Here is a 17,268-nt window from a genome sequence, read left to right as displayed (position 1 = left end):
GGCAGGTAAGTTGAACATGTGTGGCTCGCCATTGATTTTTTCAGTGGGTCAATGGCCCAATACAAAAAAAGGTTCCCCACCCTTGCCTTAAACTCACCCAATAGTGCCAAGTAATAGGTGACAAGTTTGGAAGCAAAGTTTATATGGGCATGGAAGTAAGAGACAGGCTTTTCACAGAGACTACGTGAAATGATTAATTTCCCTCTGCATCGGACTAACTGACCAAAAGAAAAAAGAAAAAAATTTTTTGTTCGTGCAAAGGTCCTGCCTAGCTAGAAAAGCCAGCCCTGCTAGAGCAGGCGAAGTGACGACAGGTTTAAGGGCTTCATGTCAAACATTTCCTCCTTCCTGTCATTTTCCAGCACTTCACCCCACACCTTTACAGTGGAAACAAAGCCTGGGCTACACCTAACACTTAGGTCATCCTAGCTACTTTGCTCATGGGTGTGAGACATTCACACCCCCGAGGCTAGGTCTACACTACAAGTGCTACAGTGGAAGAATTCTCCATCATCCCAGCTACATGAAGGGAGGATTTACCAAAATGACAGGAAAAACCCCTTTCGTCGCTGCAGCAAGGGTCTACATTACAGTACGACAGCAGCATAGCTCCAGAGCCATCACTGCGCCACTGTACCATTTCTAGTGCGGACATGCACCAGCCTTCAAGTCCTCTTACATAAGGAATGAGCTAGATTCCAGTGGAACACAGTACCACGTGCAGCTCGATTTCCTTAGTGTGTCCTGTCTGCAGAGTCTTCTCAGCTCTTCCCCGTGTCATGGGTTTAACCAAAAAGCTAAAGAACTCCAGACTCTGTGAGAGCCCGAGGTATGTCTGAGACGGCAAATGAGACTAAAGTCATTCTGCCTGGATGCAGCTACGCTGAGAAAGTCACTGGATTACACAGCACTTCTCATTTGTTAATCTGTACCTCTCGCGTGACCCAACAATTTCAGTTCTTTGATGCTTGTGTAGACTGGCTGGACACCTGCAGTATCAGAGTTCGGAAGTCAGCAGGGTGGAGTAGAGCAGTAGAACTGCTTGTAAATACCTCAAGAGTCTCCATTTCACAGACATGCTCTAGCAAGTTTAGCATGAGACCACAGGAAATTACCCCCTAATCTCAGTTAGAGTCCCTACCTGGCACAGCATCCTTGTCACAGGCAGTGACCCCTGCTGCTAAATGCGATGGAAAAACAACGCGGCACACATAATCCCACCTCCCTCACCCACCGTGGGGAGAGGCTTGCTGATCTGATAGACAGTGTATTGAATTAGCCAGCTGGAAGTCTGAGGGCAGCTGCCGGCAGCTCACTTTCTCCATCCCAGTTGTTCCAATCCTGCTCCTCAACCATTTCATATCCACGAATAAAGCTGTACAAACAATTGTACAACTACATCAACCAGTTACAATCTGCCATAGTCCGACTACAATTGCCATTTGAGAGTCACCAAAAACAGAAATTTAGTGTCACATTTTACAAGGCAAAAGACCGGACCAACCTGTATTTTAGAGTATCATTGGCTATATTAAAGCAGTCTGTACATTTCAGAAACTTAATCCACTTGTAACCTTTTCTCTGCAGCTCTACCAGGCAACCCCAAAGGAAGCTCCCACCTCAGCAAAGCTAGCAAGAGCCACAGGAAGCTGCTGTAGGCATCTCAAACAAGACCTCCAGTACCTGGATCTCTCAATGAAAACTAGGTAACATCTCCCACTCACCTTTTGGGCTTCATGTTAATATGCAAAAGTTTCACTCCTTTCTGAAGGGTACGTATGGATAGCCGTACCTGCAGCATTCTTGCATTAGATCAATGACCGATTTCAGCACAGGAAATGCACGCAAATGAAGTCTTAGAGAATTCTGTGGTTGAGCAGAGCCCTTATCTATTTATGAGTTATCACATGAAATTGTGTATAGAACATTCCAAGTCCTCCATGCAGACTATGTATTTAGAGATTAATATGTTTTGCTCTAGTCAGAACTTGAGAATACATGTCCTGGGAAGAGGGATTCCTCTGAAGCTAGACAACAGAACTTAAAGCAGCAGCTAAAAATATTTTACATTTATAGTGTGTGTGTGGGGGGGGTAGCTTTCACCATCTATTTCCTTGAGAGAGGGAGAGAAGCAGAGAGGGTATTTAGACAAATGCTTTTAACTTAGAATTATTTGTAACTATTTTCTTTAGACTACATAGAGAGATTCTCCCCCTCCATATCACTGCACCTGGAAGATAAGCGTCCATCATTCCAGGGGAGAGGGGAGCAAAGATCCTTCAGAGCCAGAAGACCCTTCCAGAGTTTAACAAGGTTTAGATCTGTAAGTTGCAGGCATTTTGGTGTGTATTTTTTGTGAAAAAGCTATTCGCAAATTATCGCTCCCATGTAGTTTTAGATGGTTTTACACACTGGCATGAGAATTCTTAGTTATAGCCCCGTAAGCCATGTAGGTACAAGTGCTGGCAAGCCACGCTGTCTCTGCATTGAACCATTCAATAGTACAAGTACAGTATGCACATTCTGTTATGCTAGCATTAGTCACTCAGGACAATGGCCCGGTGAGGAAAGCCAGCCTTAACGAGGAAAGCCAGCCTTAACCAATCAGAATGAAGTAAACAGGTGTATCAATCATATAGTAATAAGTAACCTGTGTGATGTCAATCATGTAATACTGAGTAACCAGTCTGTAAGAAAGAGAATAAAAGAACAGGTCCGAGGCTTTTCCTGGACGCCTCACTGCAGCCTTGTCTCGTCTCTGTTTCCCGATACAACAAAGCCACACACCCTTGTTTTCACAAACATCAGAACAAAGGATGGATCATTACGCAGTGTTTTATAAAACATGCAAGTTAAACCAAAGTCTCATTTACACCGATGAGCCAATAATGCAGATTCCATTGGTCACTGGACTTTAAGATACTGCTTTTAACTTCCACTCTGCTTTATACTGGCTGATCTCTTGAGTAAGACTGAAAACATTTTGTGCTTCTGTAAATAACTATCAGTTTATCATCAAAGCAGCCAGTGCCAAGAGGTGCAGCTTCCTTTCCTTCTCGTTTATCTGTTCCATACAGTCACCTCTGCTGTCCAGGACATGGCACAGCCCATTAGAGGTGCTAGAGGGCTCTATATGCGAGTCCTGAGACACTGGAAACATTGACAAATGCAATGAAGCGTTTGTGCCACCGCACCAGTGGCCCCTGCTGTCACAAAAGGGAGTGGCCATGTATAAAGCATCACACAGGCTGCAGCGCAGGGCACGTGCTTATCTCCCTTCAGTGGGAATGGATCAGCAACCTTTCAAAAGAGCAGTGCATCAGTCGGCCTATAAATGCTAGGAGTGTCTGTCAGACGCATAGCCACCCAGACCTGAGCAGGGGTGCAGTGCTGCCGCAGCGGCCCAGAATGTCACTCGGGCACCTGAGATGCAGGACGGAGCTCTGTGCCCGCCCTTCAGAAAGCTACGCTCCAGCAGCTCTGCCTTGCCATTGTCTGAGCCACCCCGTGCATGTGCCCAGCTCGGCAGGTGATGCCCTGTGTCTGGGGGCAACAGGGTGTGGCAGCAGAGGAGAAGATGAGCTAGCACAGTTTGTCATTCCCAGCCACCCAAAAGTTGGGGTCCCCCAAATTTCCACTCCTAGCAACACCACTGTATCTTTCACCCTTGGGGCACCTTATTAAAAATAGGGGCAAGTTTGTTGAAATAGAAGAACCTAGAATCAAACTACTTACCAAGCGAGACCAGCAGCAGCACGTGATTTGTTCCGGTCTAGGGCACAAAGATCGCTTGCTGGACCTCCTGGATAGACAGTACACTAGTATCCAGTACTACTGCTAAAGAATTAGCTCAGCCCATTTCCCCAGTGATACCTGCCAGGAAGCAACCTCCCTCCACATGCAGAGCAAAATCAGAATCTTATTTGTGGTGACTACATTTAAGCCAACTGCCCTAGCAGCATCTACACCATTTCTGAGGAACTGACAGGCTACATTCCGAACCACTATAGCTCAATGCACCGCCGCCCTTTTCAACAGGAGATGAAGGTCTGGCCCTGGCCTTTTAACATAGTGTGGCCATGCACGTAAGCAAACCTGGAGGACACCTGAAGCAGAGATGGAAAGCCAGTCTCCTACTATCAATCCTCACAAACCCCATCCGCACTCCTAGCAGGCTCTCTACTTCACCACCCTCAATTCCACCTGGCCTCCATCAGCTATTGCCATCGCACATACACGTCCAGTATGTCTCTTTTTCTAGCGTAAGATGCCCACAAACCTTCAGCAAAGGGCCATAAGGGACTCAGGACATTTCATTCCAGAGCCTACCGGTAGCGCTCTCCAAAGCTAACTAAGGTAATGTCAAGCAGAGTCATTCCTTGTGTTAAGATGGAGCATTGCCAGGTTAAAAATCTCTTAAAACAAGTCTGCTCACCTTAGACTACTGAAATCAAGTTTTCAGGACCAGTCCCTTTCTATTGTTTATGATGCCACTGGTTTATGTTCTCCATGTCGCTCAGATTTACCCATGATTGCTGATTAGTTAGTTTCACTTTTAGAGTGTCACCAATGTTGGTGGTGCAAGGGGAGGGATAGCTCAGTGGTTTGAGCATTGGCCTGCTAAACCCAGGGTTGTGAGTTCAATCCTTGAGGGGGCCACTTAGAGATCTGGGGCAAAATCAGTACTTGGTCCTGCTAGTGAAGGCAGGGGGCTGCACACAATGACCTTTCAAGGTCCCTTCCAGCTCTAAGAGATAAGATATCTCCATTAATTTTCTTTACTTATTGCAGGGAAACATCAGGAAACAGTTTTATTGCACTGGCGTTCCCAGAGTAACAGTTATTTTTATTTATTTTATACACCCAAACCTCACCCATGACTCGAAATGGACCCTGACCCTTTAACAGTACAATACCTGTGTGTAAAGCAGCAATTCCACTGAGATTTGTAATAGAGACTAGCATGGTTTGGCATGAGAGGGCATTAATCCAAGAAAAGCTTCTCCACCCTCCCTACTTCCGAGAGCTATTGACATGCTACCAGCAGCGGTTAGATACAAAGTTCAACACACGCAGCTGAAGCATGGAGTCCAACATGCAGAGAACGTGCCAGCAGCTTAGTGGCTGCAAAAGTTACACTAGAAGTTCATTCACCTCCAATGCTCCCAGTGCCACATTGTCAATACCTGCAAGGAAGGGGAAAGTGGCATTGACAATGTACCTGCTGCACTGAGATAATGCTGAACTCCACCCATCCTGATCAGTTTCACCCTCACTTCCCCAGCTATGTTTGATCTGAAAACAAACCTGTGAAAGTACTGGGATTCTTTATACCAGCAGGTGCCATTCTAAAGATCTCAGCCAACTTCATTATCAACAGCCAAACCTGTACCCCCTAAGTTAATTTATACTCCCCAGGGTTCCCTTTCACTTGCATGACAACCCTCACTGTCATTCATGTCCATTTTAATCAGCGAATTATTGGCCCACCCAGTTAATAGCAAAGTTCACTTATAACCAGTACTGTTCTCCTAGCTACTAATCTCATGCAAGATGCCCTGGCTTCCTTCAATTGCATCAGCACGATATTGCTTAGGGTTTGTCAGCAGTTGGGGCAGGGAGCATCAGTCATTTTCTCAGCTCCTGGGAGCAGTTCTCAGTACATTACAGCCATCCCAATCCTAACCATTGGCATCTTGCTTCAGTTGTGCAATAGGCCAAGAGTAAATAGGAATTAATGAAAGGATGCCAGGTCAGATAGGGCTTCCTGTTATAGGGAGAATGTGTTTGGAGGGAGGGGAGGTTGGTTGTTTTTAAAAGATCTTCCTTTAAAAACAAGAACAATACGCAAATGTTGCAGTTTAACAGTTATCTTGATTATTCTACCAGGGCGGTGAAATGGCTCCACTTCCAGATCATGGAACAAGAGATCCCTGCATAGTTCCCTTCACCACTGTTGCACTAAGAAGAAACCTTGCAAGAGGAAGAAGGGGGCAATGTAATGGAGCATGCTGAACCGGGTCAGTCTTTAGTGAGAAGCAAGTTCTATTGATCATGGTGGGCATATCTTTTGCTTTAAACCTACCCCAGCACTCCCCACCATACGGGCACTCAAGAAAGCCTCTTGGCAGGAACACCCGTAACCCCTGCCACAAAATAAACAGATCCACACAATCCTGTTCACAGGAGAAGGGAGAGAAGCAGCCAGGTCTAGGACACCAAGATCAGCTACAGGAGCAGCCAGGAGAGGTAGCATTGTTTTTGCTATAAACTGATGCCATTTAGTTGCCTGGCATTTAGATACCAAGACAAGAGGCATTTAAATCAAAGCTCATCAAGAATGTTTATTTGCTTTTACCTTAGTCACCCTCAGAGACCACTTCAGGAACACAGCTGCAAACCAATGCCTACAGATAGGCCACAGTATGGCAGTGTTACAGCTACAGAAAAAAAAACATGCTCCAAACTGGGTCAACATCAACATGTACCAAATGGGATACAACTAACTGTAAACACACAAAGTGAGACCATCTTACACAAAATGCATTTCCCTGAAGTACTACAGTCACGCAACTTCATCGGACTTTACAACAGCGAAGGAAGTAGCTACGCCTTTGCCACACTACTCCATCCTCGACAGTGAGCTAGACAAGGTCTGGTCTCAGCCTGCAGTCTATCTTGATACATTACAGAGAACAGGGCCTACTGAGAACTCTGTGCCCCGAACCCCATAGCTGCATAACGTTTCTCCTAAGATCAGGTATTTGTTATTATCTAAAACTCAGTACCTTGCTAGGTGCTTTACAAACATTGAGAATAGGGCTACAAACATGGATTTATGTAGCTAGACCTCTTAGCACAAGGAGATGAAATCCAATGAGTCAGCATAATTTAGGAGCGAGTGGATTACAGCAAGCTGTACCAGGGAGTTTCTCAACTGAATCCTGAGCATAAGTGCATTTAGCTAAAGGCCCCTGAGGAATAAGTGGATTACTATACCCCCAAAGGATGCTGAAACCTCTCTCAGCCTGTTTTAAAAGCTTAATTATTCCCATGTGCACATTACTAAAGATGTCAGGAGACAGAAGCCAGAGCAATTCCGATAGGTCCAGTTAGCAGACTGGGTCTATTGATCTGGCCACCAGGCGGGTTTTCACTGACAACATTCTCTACACATGCATTAGAGGCAGTGACCCCATGATCCCGGCACCACTCCAGTGCAACTGAAGCTGGTTGTATCATCAGCATCCTGCACTCACCAACACTTCCCATGCCCATGCTCACCAGCTCAGCCTGTGCAAGTGAGGTGCAGAAAGGTGAACTGACATTTCTGCAGTCACACAGCACATCACCTGCAGTGTGGCAGGAGCCACAGTCTGATTTCACAGCCATGGCCCCCTTCGCCACACTCAGCTCCCTTCCACTGGAGGAAGGGCACTGGCCACAGCCCTCTGGCCTGCCACAGCCGGGCGCAGAGACAGCAGACGGGGCCCGCCACAGCAGAGGGTCTCCGCAAGCACCAGCGTGGTTCCCAGGGTTTCTGGGGCTGCAGGAGGTTCCTCACCCACAGGTCCCAGCGCTTCACCCCCAGGCTGGGCTCACCCCACTGCTGACCCTAGGAACCGGGGCCAAGGGCTGCCCCGTGCCCAGCCTGAGCCGCCCAGAGCCCGACACCGAGTGCCCCGGGCCAGGCTCTGAGCCACTGGGACCACAACTGCAGCAAGGCCCTGCCACAGGGGCTGCAGCTTGGGGGGAGTGGGTCACCCCCTGGCCACACACACACGGGGGGGGGGTCGCCCCTGGCCTCCCCCCCGCTGGCCACACACACACGGGGGGGGGAACGGGGACGGGTCGCCCCCCGCTGGACACACACACGGGGGGACGGGACGGGTCGCCCCCCGCTGGACGGACGCACACACAGGGGGGGGGACGGGTCGCCCCCCGCTGGACACACACACACGGGGGGGGGGACGGGTCGCCCCCCCGCTGGACGGACACACACACGGGGGGGAGGGGGAGACGGGTCGCCCCCCCGCTGGACACACACACACACACGCAGGCTGGGGCGGGGGGGCGGTTCCATCACACGCCGCGCTTACAGCTCGGTTCGGTGGCTCTCAGCCCCCCGGCCCTGCCCAGCTCGGGCGGGCGGGGGGCTCCCCCCGGCCCCGCTGCGCTCGGGAAGGGGCTGGGGCAGGGCCCCCCCCGCGGCGGCACAGGGACACCGCGGGCCCCGCCCGGCGGGGGGGCCCCGGCCCGTTACCTGCTGAGCTGGATGGCGGCCGGGCCGGCGCCCGCGGGCCCCCGCGCGGACATGGCGGCGGATCTGGGCGCGCCGCGGATGCGCTCGCAGCCAGCGGCAATGAATGGGGACGGGGGCGGGGCCAGCGGCGAGGCCCGATCAGGCCCCGCCCCCGAGCTGCCCCTGTTGGCTCTGAGTGCCCAGGGGTCCCGCCCCGCGCAGCGTGAGGTCATGGTGTGGCGTCATCACTTCCCCGTCGTGGCGTCACAACCCCAGGGGGTGACACCCCACGTGCTCTTTGTACGCGCCCAGCCCCTGCCCGTTCCCATAGAACCGGCATCAGGGGTAACTGGGACACCCGTCAACATTGGGGGGGGAGGAGCCTAGTTGTTGCCCTCAATTTACTCCTGATCCCCCTTCCCTGCCACGGTTTGCAGGGAGAGACAAAAGTTGGGTTTGGTTTTTTTAAGAGCTATCAGTCAACCACGAGAAGTAGGATAGCCAAGGAGAGATTTTATGGGACACCTAAATTCACTGGCTTCCTATTAAATATTTATTTAAAAAAAAAAAAGAGGGAGGAAAAACTCTACAGCCCAGTCAAAGAACATAAAACTGAACCCTGGGTGAAATTCTGCACCCTTTGCTCAGCGACTTTAGAGGAAAGTCAGCAATTTAGGATCCATGATTAGCTCCTTTTAGAATGCAACCCTAACTGTGGAAAGACTGATACCTTCATAGTAATTAGATATCAGACACCCAAACATGAGGCAGGTGGTTTCAGAACCCGTACAAAGAGATGGGCCTTGCTCTGACTTGCTTAGAGTCCAGCTCTAGAAATGGTGGGATAAGGGAGAGTAAAGGCTGTCTACACTGCAAACTCACACTGGCGCAGTTCATTTCTCAGGAGTGTGGAAAACCCACCCCCAACAGACGTAGTTAAGCCAACCTAACATCTGGTGGAGACAGCATTAGGTTGACAGAAAGGAGGTAGATTAACTACAGGCGGAGCAGAACTCCTGCTGTCACTGGAGCAAGTGTCTATATTGAAGTGCTACAGCAGTGCAGCTGCAGCCATGCCATTGTAGGGTTTTACATGTAAACACCACATAAACACCACCTAACCACTAGGGGAAGGGATGAGAAGGAGGCATCATCAAAAGGACCCACCATTATACTGTTAAAGCAGCAAAGAGGCCTGGGGTACCTTATAGACTAATAGATATATTGGAGCATGAGCTTTCGTGGGTGAATACCCACTTCATCGGATGCTCCAATACGTCTGTTAGTCGATAAGGTGCCACAGGACTCTTTGCTGCTTTTACAGATCCAGGCTAACATGGCTGCCCCTCTGATACATTATACTGTTGTGATTCATGGACCTCTTGATCATTCCATTACAGATAATGTTTTAATGCCTCATGTAGCAACACAACATCAGTCCCCCTACAGTGTGTCTATCTAATCAATTTATCTGTCTCTTGAGCCAATCCATCAAAGGTAGCTATTGAGGGTGCCTGTCACGGTGACTTCTAGGTAGCAGTGTCCTTTAGCAGCCCTACCTCTCCCCTCATAAAACCCAAATGTGGAACAAAGACCCAAACTGAGGGGGATGCAGACAATTCTTCATGGAGGAGTGTGAAGATGGTGTAGGATTCTTCCCTGGGGTGGAAGTAGCTCCCACCCATTAGTCTTTATATCTGATGTAAAATGTGTCAACCATAAAAGTGAAGGGAGTGTAGATCTGTGTCACACCTGGGTGGCTAAAGAACTGCACCAAATAACATGAGAGAGGCAGGACTGCAGCAAAACAATTTATGACTTCAGGAGAGTAGAAAATTTTCACTGAACCAGGTTTTCAGACAAAATTATTTCAAACCCGGTTTTGCTTGTATAATTGTCTCCCTCTCCATGACATTTCCTACCAAACAGAAATTCCAAGTTTTGACCAACTCCATTACTAACACAAAATTGTCATTCTTAGAGGGAATAAAAGTTCTGGCCCTGCTCGCCTCCCCACCACTGAAAGGGTGGCAGTCACCAGTCATTTTTCAGCCTGTGTGGAGTGCAGGGTCTGTGTGCATGCTACTTCAGATGATATGGTCCAACAGAGACACCTAGAGTCGGATCTCATACCTGTGAGAAATATCACAGCTGCAATCTGAACTGTGTGACCTGTGCTCCCAGGATACAGAATGATCTCATCAGGGTGAAGCACAATGCTCAGGTTCCAAGAACAAGAAATAAAAGTGAATGACTCACTCTGGGTATTAAATTCCTGCCACTCCAAGTTCCTCAGTGTTTTCAGGAAAGTCACCATGCATCTTGGGGCTGTTCTTCTTGGGATTAACTTTTCAGATCACAAGTCAAACACTAACAAGCTGCTTCTGTCTTTTCTTGGGACATAGCAATATGACCCACCTGACTAGCACCAAGAGTAGGAGTTTAATGTTCTTAATTGTCTGTCAGACAAACAACACTACTACAGAGGAATTCCAAATTGAAAGTAGTTAATTGCTTCTTGGTGTCTAGCTGACCTATTGTCATTTCATAACTGACACCAGTTTTCAAACAACCAGGAGGAATAGCTTAGATACTCCATTGACTTTAATGGGGTTATTCCAGTTTCACACCACTGTAAGAGCAGATTCTGTCCCTAAGTGCACTTGATGCTGAATTGTCATTGTTGAAAGTGATTGAAATTTGATTTCAAACTCATAGTAGGAATATGAGGCGCTGTGTAGACTTGTTAAGCATTCCTACCCAAGGCCTAAATGTTTAGAGACTCATACTCCAACCCATAACACAAGCAGCTCTATAGGGATTCAGCATCAGGACACAGGTGGTACAGGTGAAGACAAGAAAGATTGTGTTTATATTTCCAGAATGATAACTGGCCCCTGCTGGAAAGCAATGTGAAGGACAGTATTATGCTCTCTGGCTCTTCAGACTGGCTGAATCCACTATGACATCTTGTACATAGCCACAAAAAAAAAAAAAAAAAGAGACACCAAAATAGTCATTTTTCCAGAGTTGTAGTTTATTACAATACCAATAGCATCAGCATTAGTCAATGGCCAATTCTGCAAGCCTGGCTGAGTCTGGGTAATGATCACTCTTACAAGTGAGCTGTTCCACTGACATCAGTGCAACTAAGTGCTACTCAGTGATTAACTGTTGCAGAAATGGGCCATAAGGTGACGGAATAGAACAGATTTTTAGAGAAATAAATGGATATTTCCATCTAATGCTAAAATGTCTCCTTCCAAATGTTGCTGGGAACTCTCGCTTTCTGCTCATCTCACTCACATTAGACTCTTGTAACTGGACTATGAAATGACTATCCATTCCCTCCTTTTCTACAATTCTGGGGGCTTGGTTCACCACTACGTTACTCCAGTTGTACCCCACTGGAGTTACATTGGTGTAACAGCAGTGAACCAGGCCCTTCAGTTAGAACGTTTTACTTCTGTCTAAAAAGTATGATCCCTGGGCAGAAGAGAGGCCAGGCTTTATGATTATTGTTAGCAGCTAGTTTATAAGTACTTGCACCTCCCTGGCACAAGGTTAGCTTTCTTGTCCTATGCTGTATCCTCTGCAGCAGCAGCAATGACTTGGCAATCTGTCTCCATCTTGTGTTAAAACTGAACTTCTCTTCCATGTCTATTTGTGGATTGTTCTCTGCCTCATCTATTATTTAAGGGACAAAGTGGTTCTTGAATTTTCAAAAACGCCAATTACTTTTTACTGATTCATGGTTGGTCTGACTTCATTTGTATTAGGATGACCAGACAGCAAGTGTGAAAGATTGGGACAGGGAGGAGGGGTAATAGGACTGTATACAAGACAAAGCCCCAAATATCAGGGCTGTCCCTATAAAATCAGGACCATCTGGTCACCCTAATTTGCATGGTTTGCATTTTATTTAAGACTCTAAGAACATCAATGGAAAGATCCATGGGAAAGAGGCAGAACCTACACCCCTCACACTGTCTACATGCCTGTCTAGCTTACTGCTCTGCACTGCTGCCTATCACCAGAGTATTTAAGTGCCTTCCAGGGAAAGTGACAGTTAAGTCCATGGAGTCTGATACGTCTCATCTTTGGGGTAAAAGCTCTGCCTGGGGGAGGTTGCACGGTTCTGAGTCTGTACATTTTATTCATGTGCCCCCCAAACCCCAGCCAATCCCCCCAAAGTACAAGGGGGGCTTCCTCTCACTTACTGTTTCAGCTGAATGCCAGGAATCACCTTGGGGTCCCAGCATGTCAGTCTGTTCCCAACCCTGGAAAGGGGAGAAGCAGAGAATTAATGTGCTTAGTAACATAGCTCCACAGATGGACTAGGCATTGGCCTAACTTCATTCAGAAAAATCAAGTTGCCGGAAGCAGAGGGTGTGAAAAGCTTCTGGGATTCACAGCGGCACAGGGAACTGGCAGCCTTTGTGAAATGAGTCAGTGGTCTCAGCGCACTTCCTGTGGGCAGCTGCCAAGGACAGTAAAAACCTATTACCACAGGCCTCTTCACACGTTAGCAAGAGACACTGTGGGAAGAAAAGGAAGCAGCTGCCTCTCCAGAGCTCTGGCGTGGCTCCTGGGAGCCACCAGCAGGCATTATGGCTCCAAAGTCTAGTATTCCTCAGAGGGCCTCCAGCCCCAGTCCCTCAGTGCTCTTGTCTAGGGCACCTGCGGGGGCTCAAGGCAGGATCTTGCCCTTGGTTAGGTAGATACTGAGCTAAGCCAGAAGGATAATCCTAACACACGAGAAGCAGGAAAGGCCTGTGTAAACAGAGGAGGTATCATCAGAGTGAAGAGATCCAGACTATATCTGGCTTGGGAATGGCAAGAATGAAACAAATCTGCACTGGAGAGCAGGGCCAAGGGGGAGCAGTACAAATTACTGGGGCCTGGTGGTCTGGAAGGGGTTCCGGCTTCGTCAGTCCTGTTTAGCTGGTCTGCCCTTGCTGGGGGTCCCAAATTTTTTTTTTCCCCCACTGGGGCCTGAACCCACTCTCGGTGGCCCTGTTGGAGAGGCAGGAGGGAAATCTCTCAAGTCAGCAGCTGTAGGGAATCTCCAGAAGCATCTTAAAAGGCTAACTAGTTTGAGCAGTGACTGGAGACAGGTACTGTGTATTCTGGTTAATTGCCAGGCAATCTCAGTCTGGCATCAGGAAGGAACTGTAGGCTGTGTTGTGAAATTAAGTATGTATATGGAACCTGATGCAGTACAGAGGGTTTGATTAGAAGTGTTGGATGGAAGTGGGGGTCCTGTAGCTGCTTCTCAGCAGCTACTGGGATTCATTGAGTGGTGCAGTGGTTGTGGGGAGGTCTTCAACACCCAAGCTCCAGGAGGAGAGGAGATGGGTATTTTTAGAAGCCCCTCCTTTGGGAGTTGACTCTCAACAATGCATATTTCAGGGATCAATCTGAAAAGCTGCTGGTTTTTCTTGACTTGATAGAACATGCATTATCTCACTAATCCATCTCACCCAAGTGTTCAGGGCACCCTAGCATTGTATCTTCATCAGAATGCAGTAGGATAAAATACACCTATCTATGCTGAAGTCATCTGAAGAGTGTGGTATTTCTAGGCAGCATGCCAAGGAACCAGATGTGGGCAACACACAGAAAGATATTTTGTACTTAGGTGCACCCCAGCATAGGGGTCTTTGAATGCAATCCCGTTTGTGATTAAAGCAAAACAGCTTAAGAATTAGAGAAATTAAATGCCAAAAAAACCCTGGAGCAGGGGGTGGGGGTGGGGGTGGGGGTGGGGGTGGGGGAAGGTCCAGAAATAGAAAGGTCAAGTTTCCAGCAAAGTTATCAGAGATGTGTGTCCCATATGGCATGTGTGTTCTACAGCCCCCCAGTAAAACATAGTAAAACATTAAGTACATTTTTTTTTAAAAAAAAGTCCTGAGCAGACATGTTATATGCACAACCTGGGCGAGTGAACATACTGAACTTTCCTCTAGGTCTCACAAGGAGATTTACAGATGTAAACAAAATAGTGAAGAGTGAGTGAGTTTCAGTGCAATACGGCACATTCAACAACATGTGAGTAAAGGGACTCAGCTAAGTCTGCAACCTGACATGCTAACTTGTATTCCGTCATGTCTTCCTGTTAAATGCCTACAGGGAACGCATGAGCAGTGCTCATTTGCTGTAAAACAGTCCACATAAAATGGAACCTGAAAAGTACATTTACAGTCCCACTGCAAACAAATGTACTTGAGACAACCTGAAATACAATTTCTCCTAATACTAAGAGAGCCTCCACGGTGTGTGCTTGCAAAGGAACATGGCAAATTATGCAACCTGATGAACCTTGGAAGTGCCACATCTACTGTACTGTGAGTCATGTATCAAATCTAGATAGCCAGGAGCTCTGGCAGATGATTCTCTACAAATTGCCAGATCTCTCTTCTGGCTGAATCACTCAAGGAGAAATTTGCCCACTGGTTCCACCTGTTTTACCAAATGTGGCCAGCTCGTGTCCTGATTGACAACACCTAGAGGCTTGCTGGTTAGCATGCACCCAAATCCCCTGTGACTGTCCGGACATGCAGACTTGCTCTTACACAAGTTTTCCTTCTACAGGGAGTGAAATAGCACCATCCAACCCTTTTAAGCAATTTACCAGTCTTATTACATTTCATTGCTTATCAGACCATTCTTGGCAGGGCACACACTTACAATCAAACCCAGATTGGCCACAAAGTCTTGACAAAGGGATTTGGCCCAGATCACATAGTAATTACCAGAGCCAAGAACCCCACCCAGGAGTCCCGACTCCCAACTCTAGCCCCTGCTTTAATCACATTCTATCCCTAGGTTATAATGCACTAGCACTTGCAGAAACAGGGCTGGCTCTAGGTTTTTTGCCGCCCCAAGCAAAAAAATTTTTGGCTGCCCCCCCGCCCCCAGACATGAGCCCGCCCCCCCCCCCGCCCACCAGTGCCCCCCCACTCACACCCCCTGTTGCCCCAGCACTGGGCTCCCCCCAAAATGGGGGATCCGCTACCAGCACACTGCAGCCAAGCCCTGGCCCAGCTGCGACTCTGTCCCCATGCGGGTGGAGCTGCTGGGCAGCACGGAGCGGGAGCACTTCCAGGTGGCGGCGCGGCTACGAGGTGGCGCAAAGAACACGGCCCCCTCCCTGGGCTTTGCAGCACTGCTGGTGGCCAAGGTGGATCAGTTCGCGCTCACCGCCCTCACCCCCGACATGCTGGCGGCCGAGGACCTGGAGAGCCCCCCGGACCTGCTGCTCTTCAGCCTCACGGTGCCCTGGCCCAGCCCCGGCAGGAGGGAAGGCGAGGATCTCCGGCTGCGGGGCTACCTGCTCAGCACCGACGAACCCAGCTGGCCGCTCACCTCCTCACACACTCCAGGAGCCCCTCGCCACCATCGCAGCCCGGGCTCGGCTCCAGGGGACCCCGTTTCCCTCCCTCCCCGGCTCCTCACACACACTGGGTAGGGCCACCCAGAGGATTCAGGGGGCCTGGGGCAAAGCAATTTTGGGAGCCCCTTCCATAAAAAAAACTTGCAATACTCTAGTAACATGTATTTGGAAATGTAAAAAATAACTAGTGAAAATTAATTTGTAATAATTTGAAAATACACCAAATACATTATTTAAAAACATTAAATGCTTTACTGGTCTGTATAGATTTGCAATTACAAAATGGGCTGTTGCTGGGTGATGGTGATGGTTGGTGCCAATGGGCTGTTGCCTGGGGGTGGTGCTGCTGTTGCCCAGGGCTGGGTGGGGAGCTGGGCTCTGGGGGTGCTCGGCTCACAGGGGCTGGGCTCAGGACTGTGGGGAGATGGGGTCGGAGGTTGTCTGGCTCAGAGGGGCTCGCCTCAGAGCTGGGGGTCTGGGGTGGGCGGGGATGGGGTCGGAGGATGCCCAGTTCAAAGGGGCTGGGCTTGGAGATGAGGGTCAGGGCTGTGGGGGATGGGGTCGGAGGGTGCCCAGCTCAACGGGGGTTGGGCTCGGAGCTGGGGGTCTGGGGTGAGGGAGATGGTGTCGGGGGGTGCCCACCTCAGAGCAGCTGGGCTCAGAGCTGGGGGTCAGGGCTGTGGGGGATGGGGTCAGGGGTGCCCAGCTCAGAGGGGCTGGGCTCAGAGCTGGGGGTCAGGGCTGTGGGGGGAATGGGGTGAGGGGGGTGTCCGGATCAGAGGGGCTGGGCTCGGAGCTGGGGGTCAGGGCTGTGAGGGGGATGGGGACGGGGGGGTGCCCAGCTCAGAAGGGCTGGGCTCGGAGATGGGGATCAGAGCTGTGAGGGGGATGGGGCCGGGGGGGTGCCCAGGTCCGAGGGGCTGGGCTTGGAGCTGGGGGTCAGGGCTGGGTGGGGAGGATGGGTTTGGGGGGGTGCCCACCTCAGAGGGGCTGGGCTTGGAGCTGGGGGTCAGGGCTGGAGCTGGGGGGTAATGGGGTTGGGGGGTGCCTGACAACCACCTCCCTGAGACCCCCCCAATCCAACCCCCCTTCCCTGGCCCCTGACCGCCCCCCCACAGAACCTGTGCCCCCTCCCTGCCCCCTGAGTGTCCCCGGGACTCCCTGCCCCTTAGCCAACCCCCCGCCCCGGCTGCTCACCCCCGGCTCAGCGCGCGCCTCGAGAAGCGGCCCTGCCCAGCGCTGCAGCCGCCTGGTTCCGGAGGGGGCTGAGCTCTTCCCCGCTCAGAGCCGCGTGGGGAGGGGGCTCCGGAGCTCGCAGCCCCGCCCCCTCCCCACGCGGCTCTGAGCAGGGCGGAGCTCAGGCCCCCAAGCCACGCGGGGAGGGTGGCTGTGGCGCGAACAAGGGGAGGAGGAGCGGCCCGTCTTCTGCAGCCAGGCGGGGCCGCGCTACCGGTAAGGGCCATCCCTCTCCCCCAAGCGGAGCCGGTAGCGCGGCCCTGCGCCGGCTGCAGAGGACGGGCCGCTCCTCGGCTCGCAGCGGCAGGATGAGCTGGGGCCCCAGCCTTATGCCGCCCCCTACATTTTGCCGCCCTAGGCACCAGCTTGTTTAGCTGGGGCCCAGAGCTGCCCC

General features: G+C 50.2%; 1 protein-coding gene across 2 annotated transcripts in view; it reads right to left on the bottom strand.

Annotated features, from left to right (window-relative positions):
* Positions 1 to 8,410, bottom strand: part of ACOT7 (acyl-CoA thioesterase 7) — a 106,441-nt gene extending 98,031 nt beyond the window's left edge. For both annotated transcript variants that reach the window (XM_044996539.1, XM_044996540.1), the window contains exon 1: positions 8,264 to 8,410. In XM_044996539.1, the coding sequence (XP_044852474.1) occupies positions 8,264 to 8,316 (53 nt within the window). In that variant the 5' untranslated portion in view covers positions 8,317 to 8,410. The remainder of the gene's footprint in view (positions 1 to 8,263) is intronic.
* Positions 8,411 to 17,268: the final 8,858 nt, after the last annotated feature.

Source organism: Mauremys mutica, chromosome 21, assembly GCF_020497125.1.
Source record: "Mauremys mutica isolate MM-2020 ecotype Southern chromosome 21, ASM2049712v1, whole genome shotgun sequence".
Taxonomy (NCBI): domain Eukaryota; kingdom Metazoa; phylum Chordata; order Testudines; family Geoemydidae; genus Mauremys; species Mauremys mutica.
The sequence above is the reverse complement of the archived record's forward strand: the minus strand, read 5'-3'. Positions and strand labels throughout refer to the sequence as shown.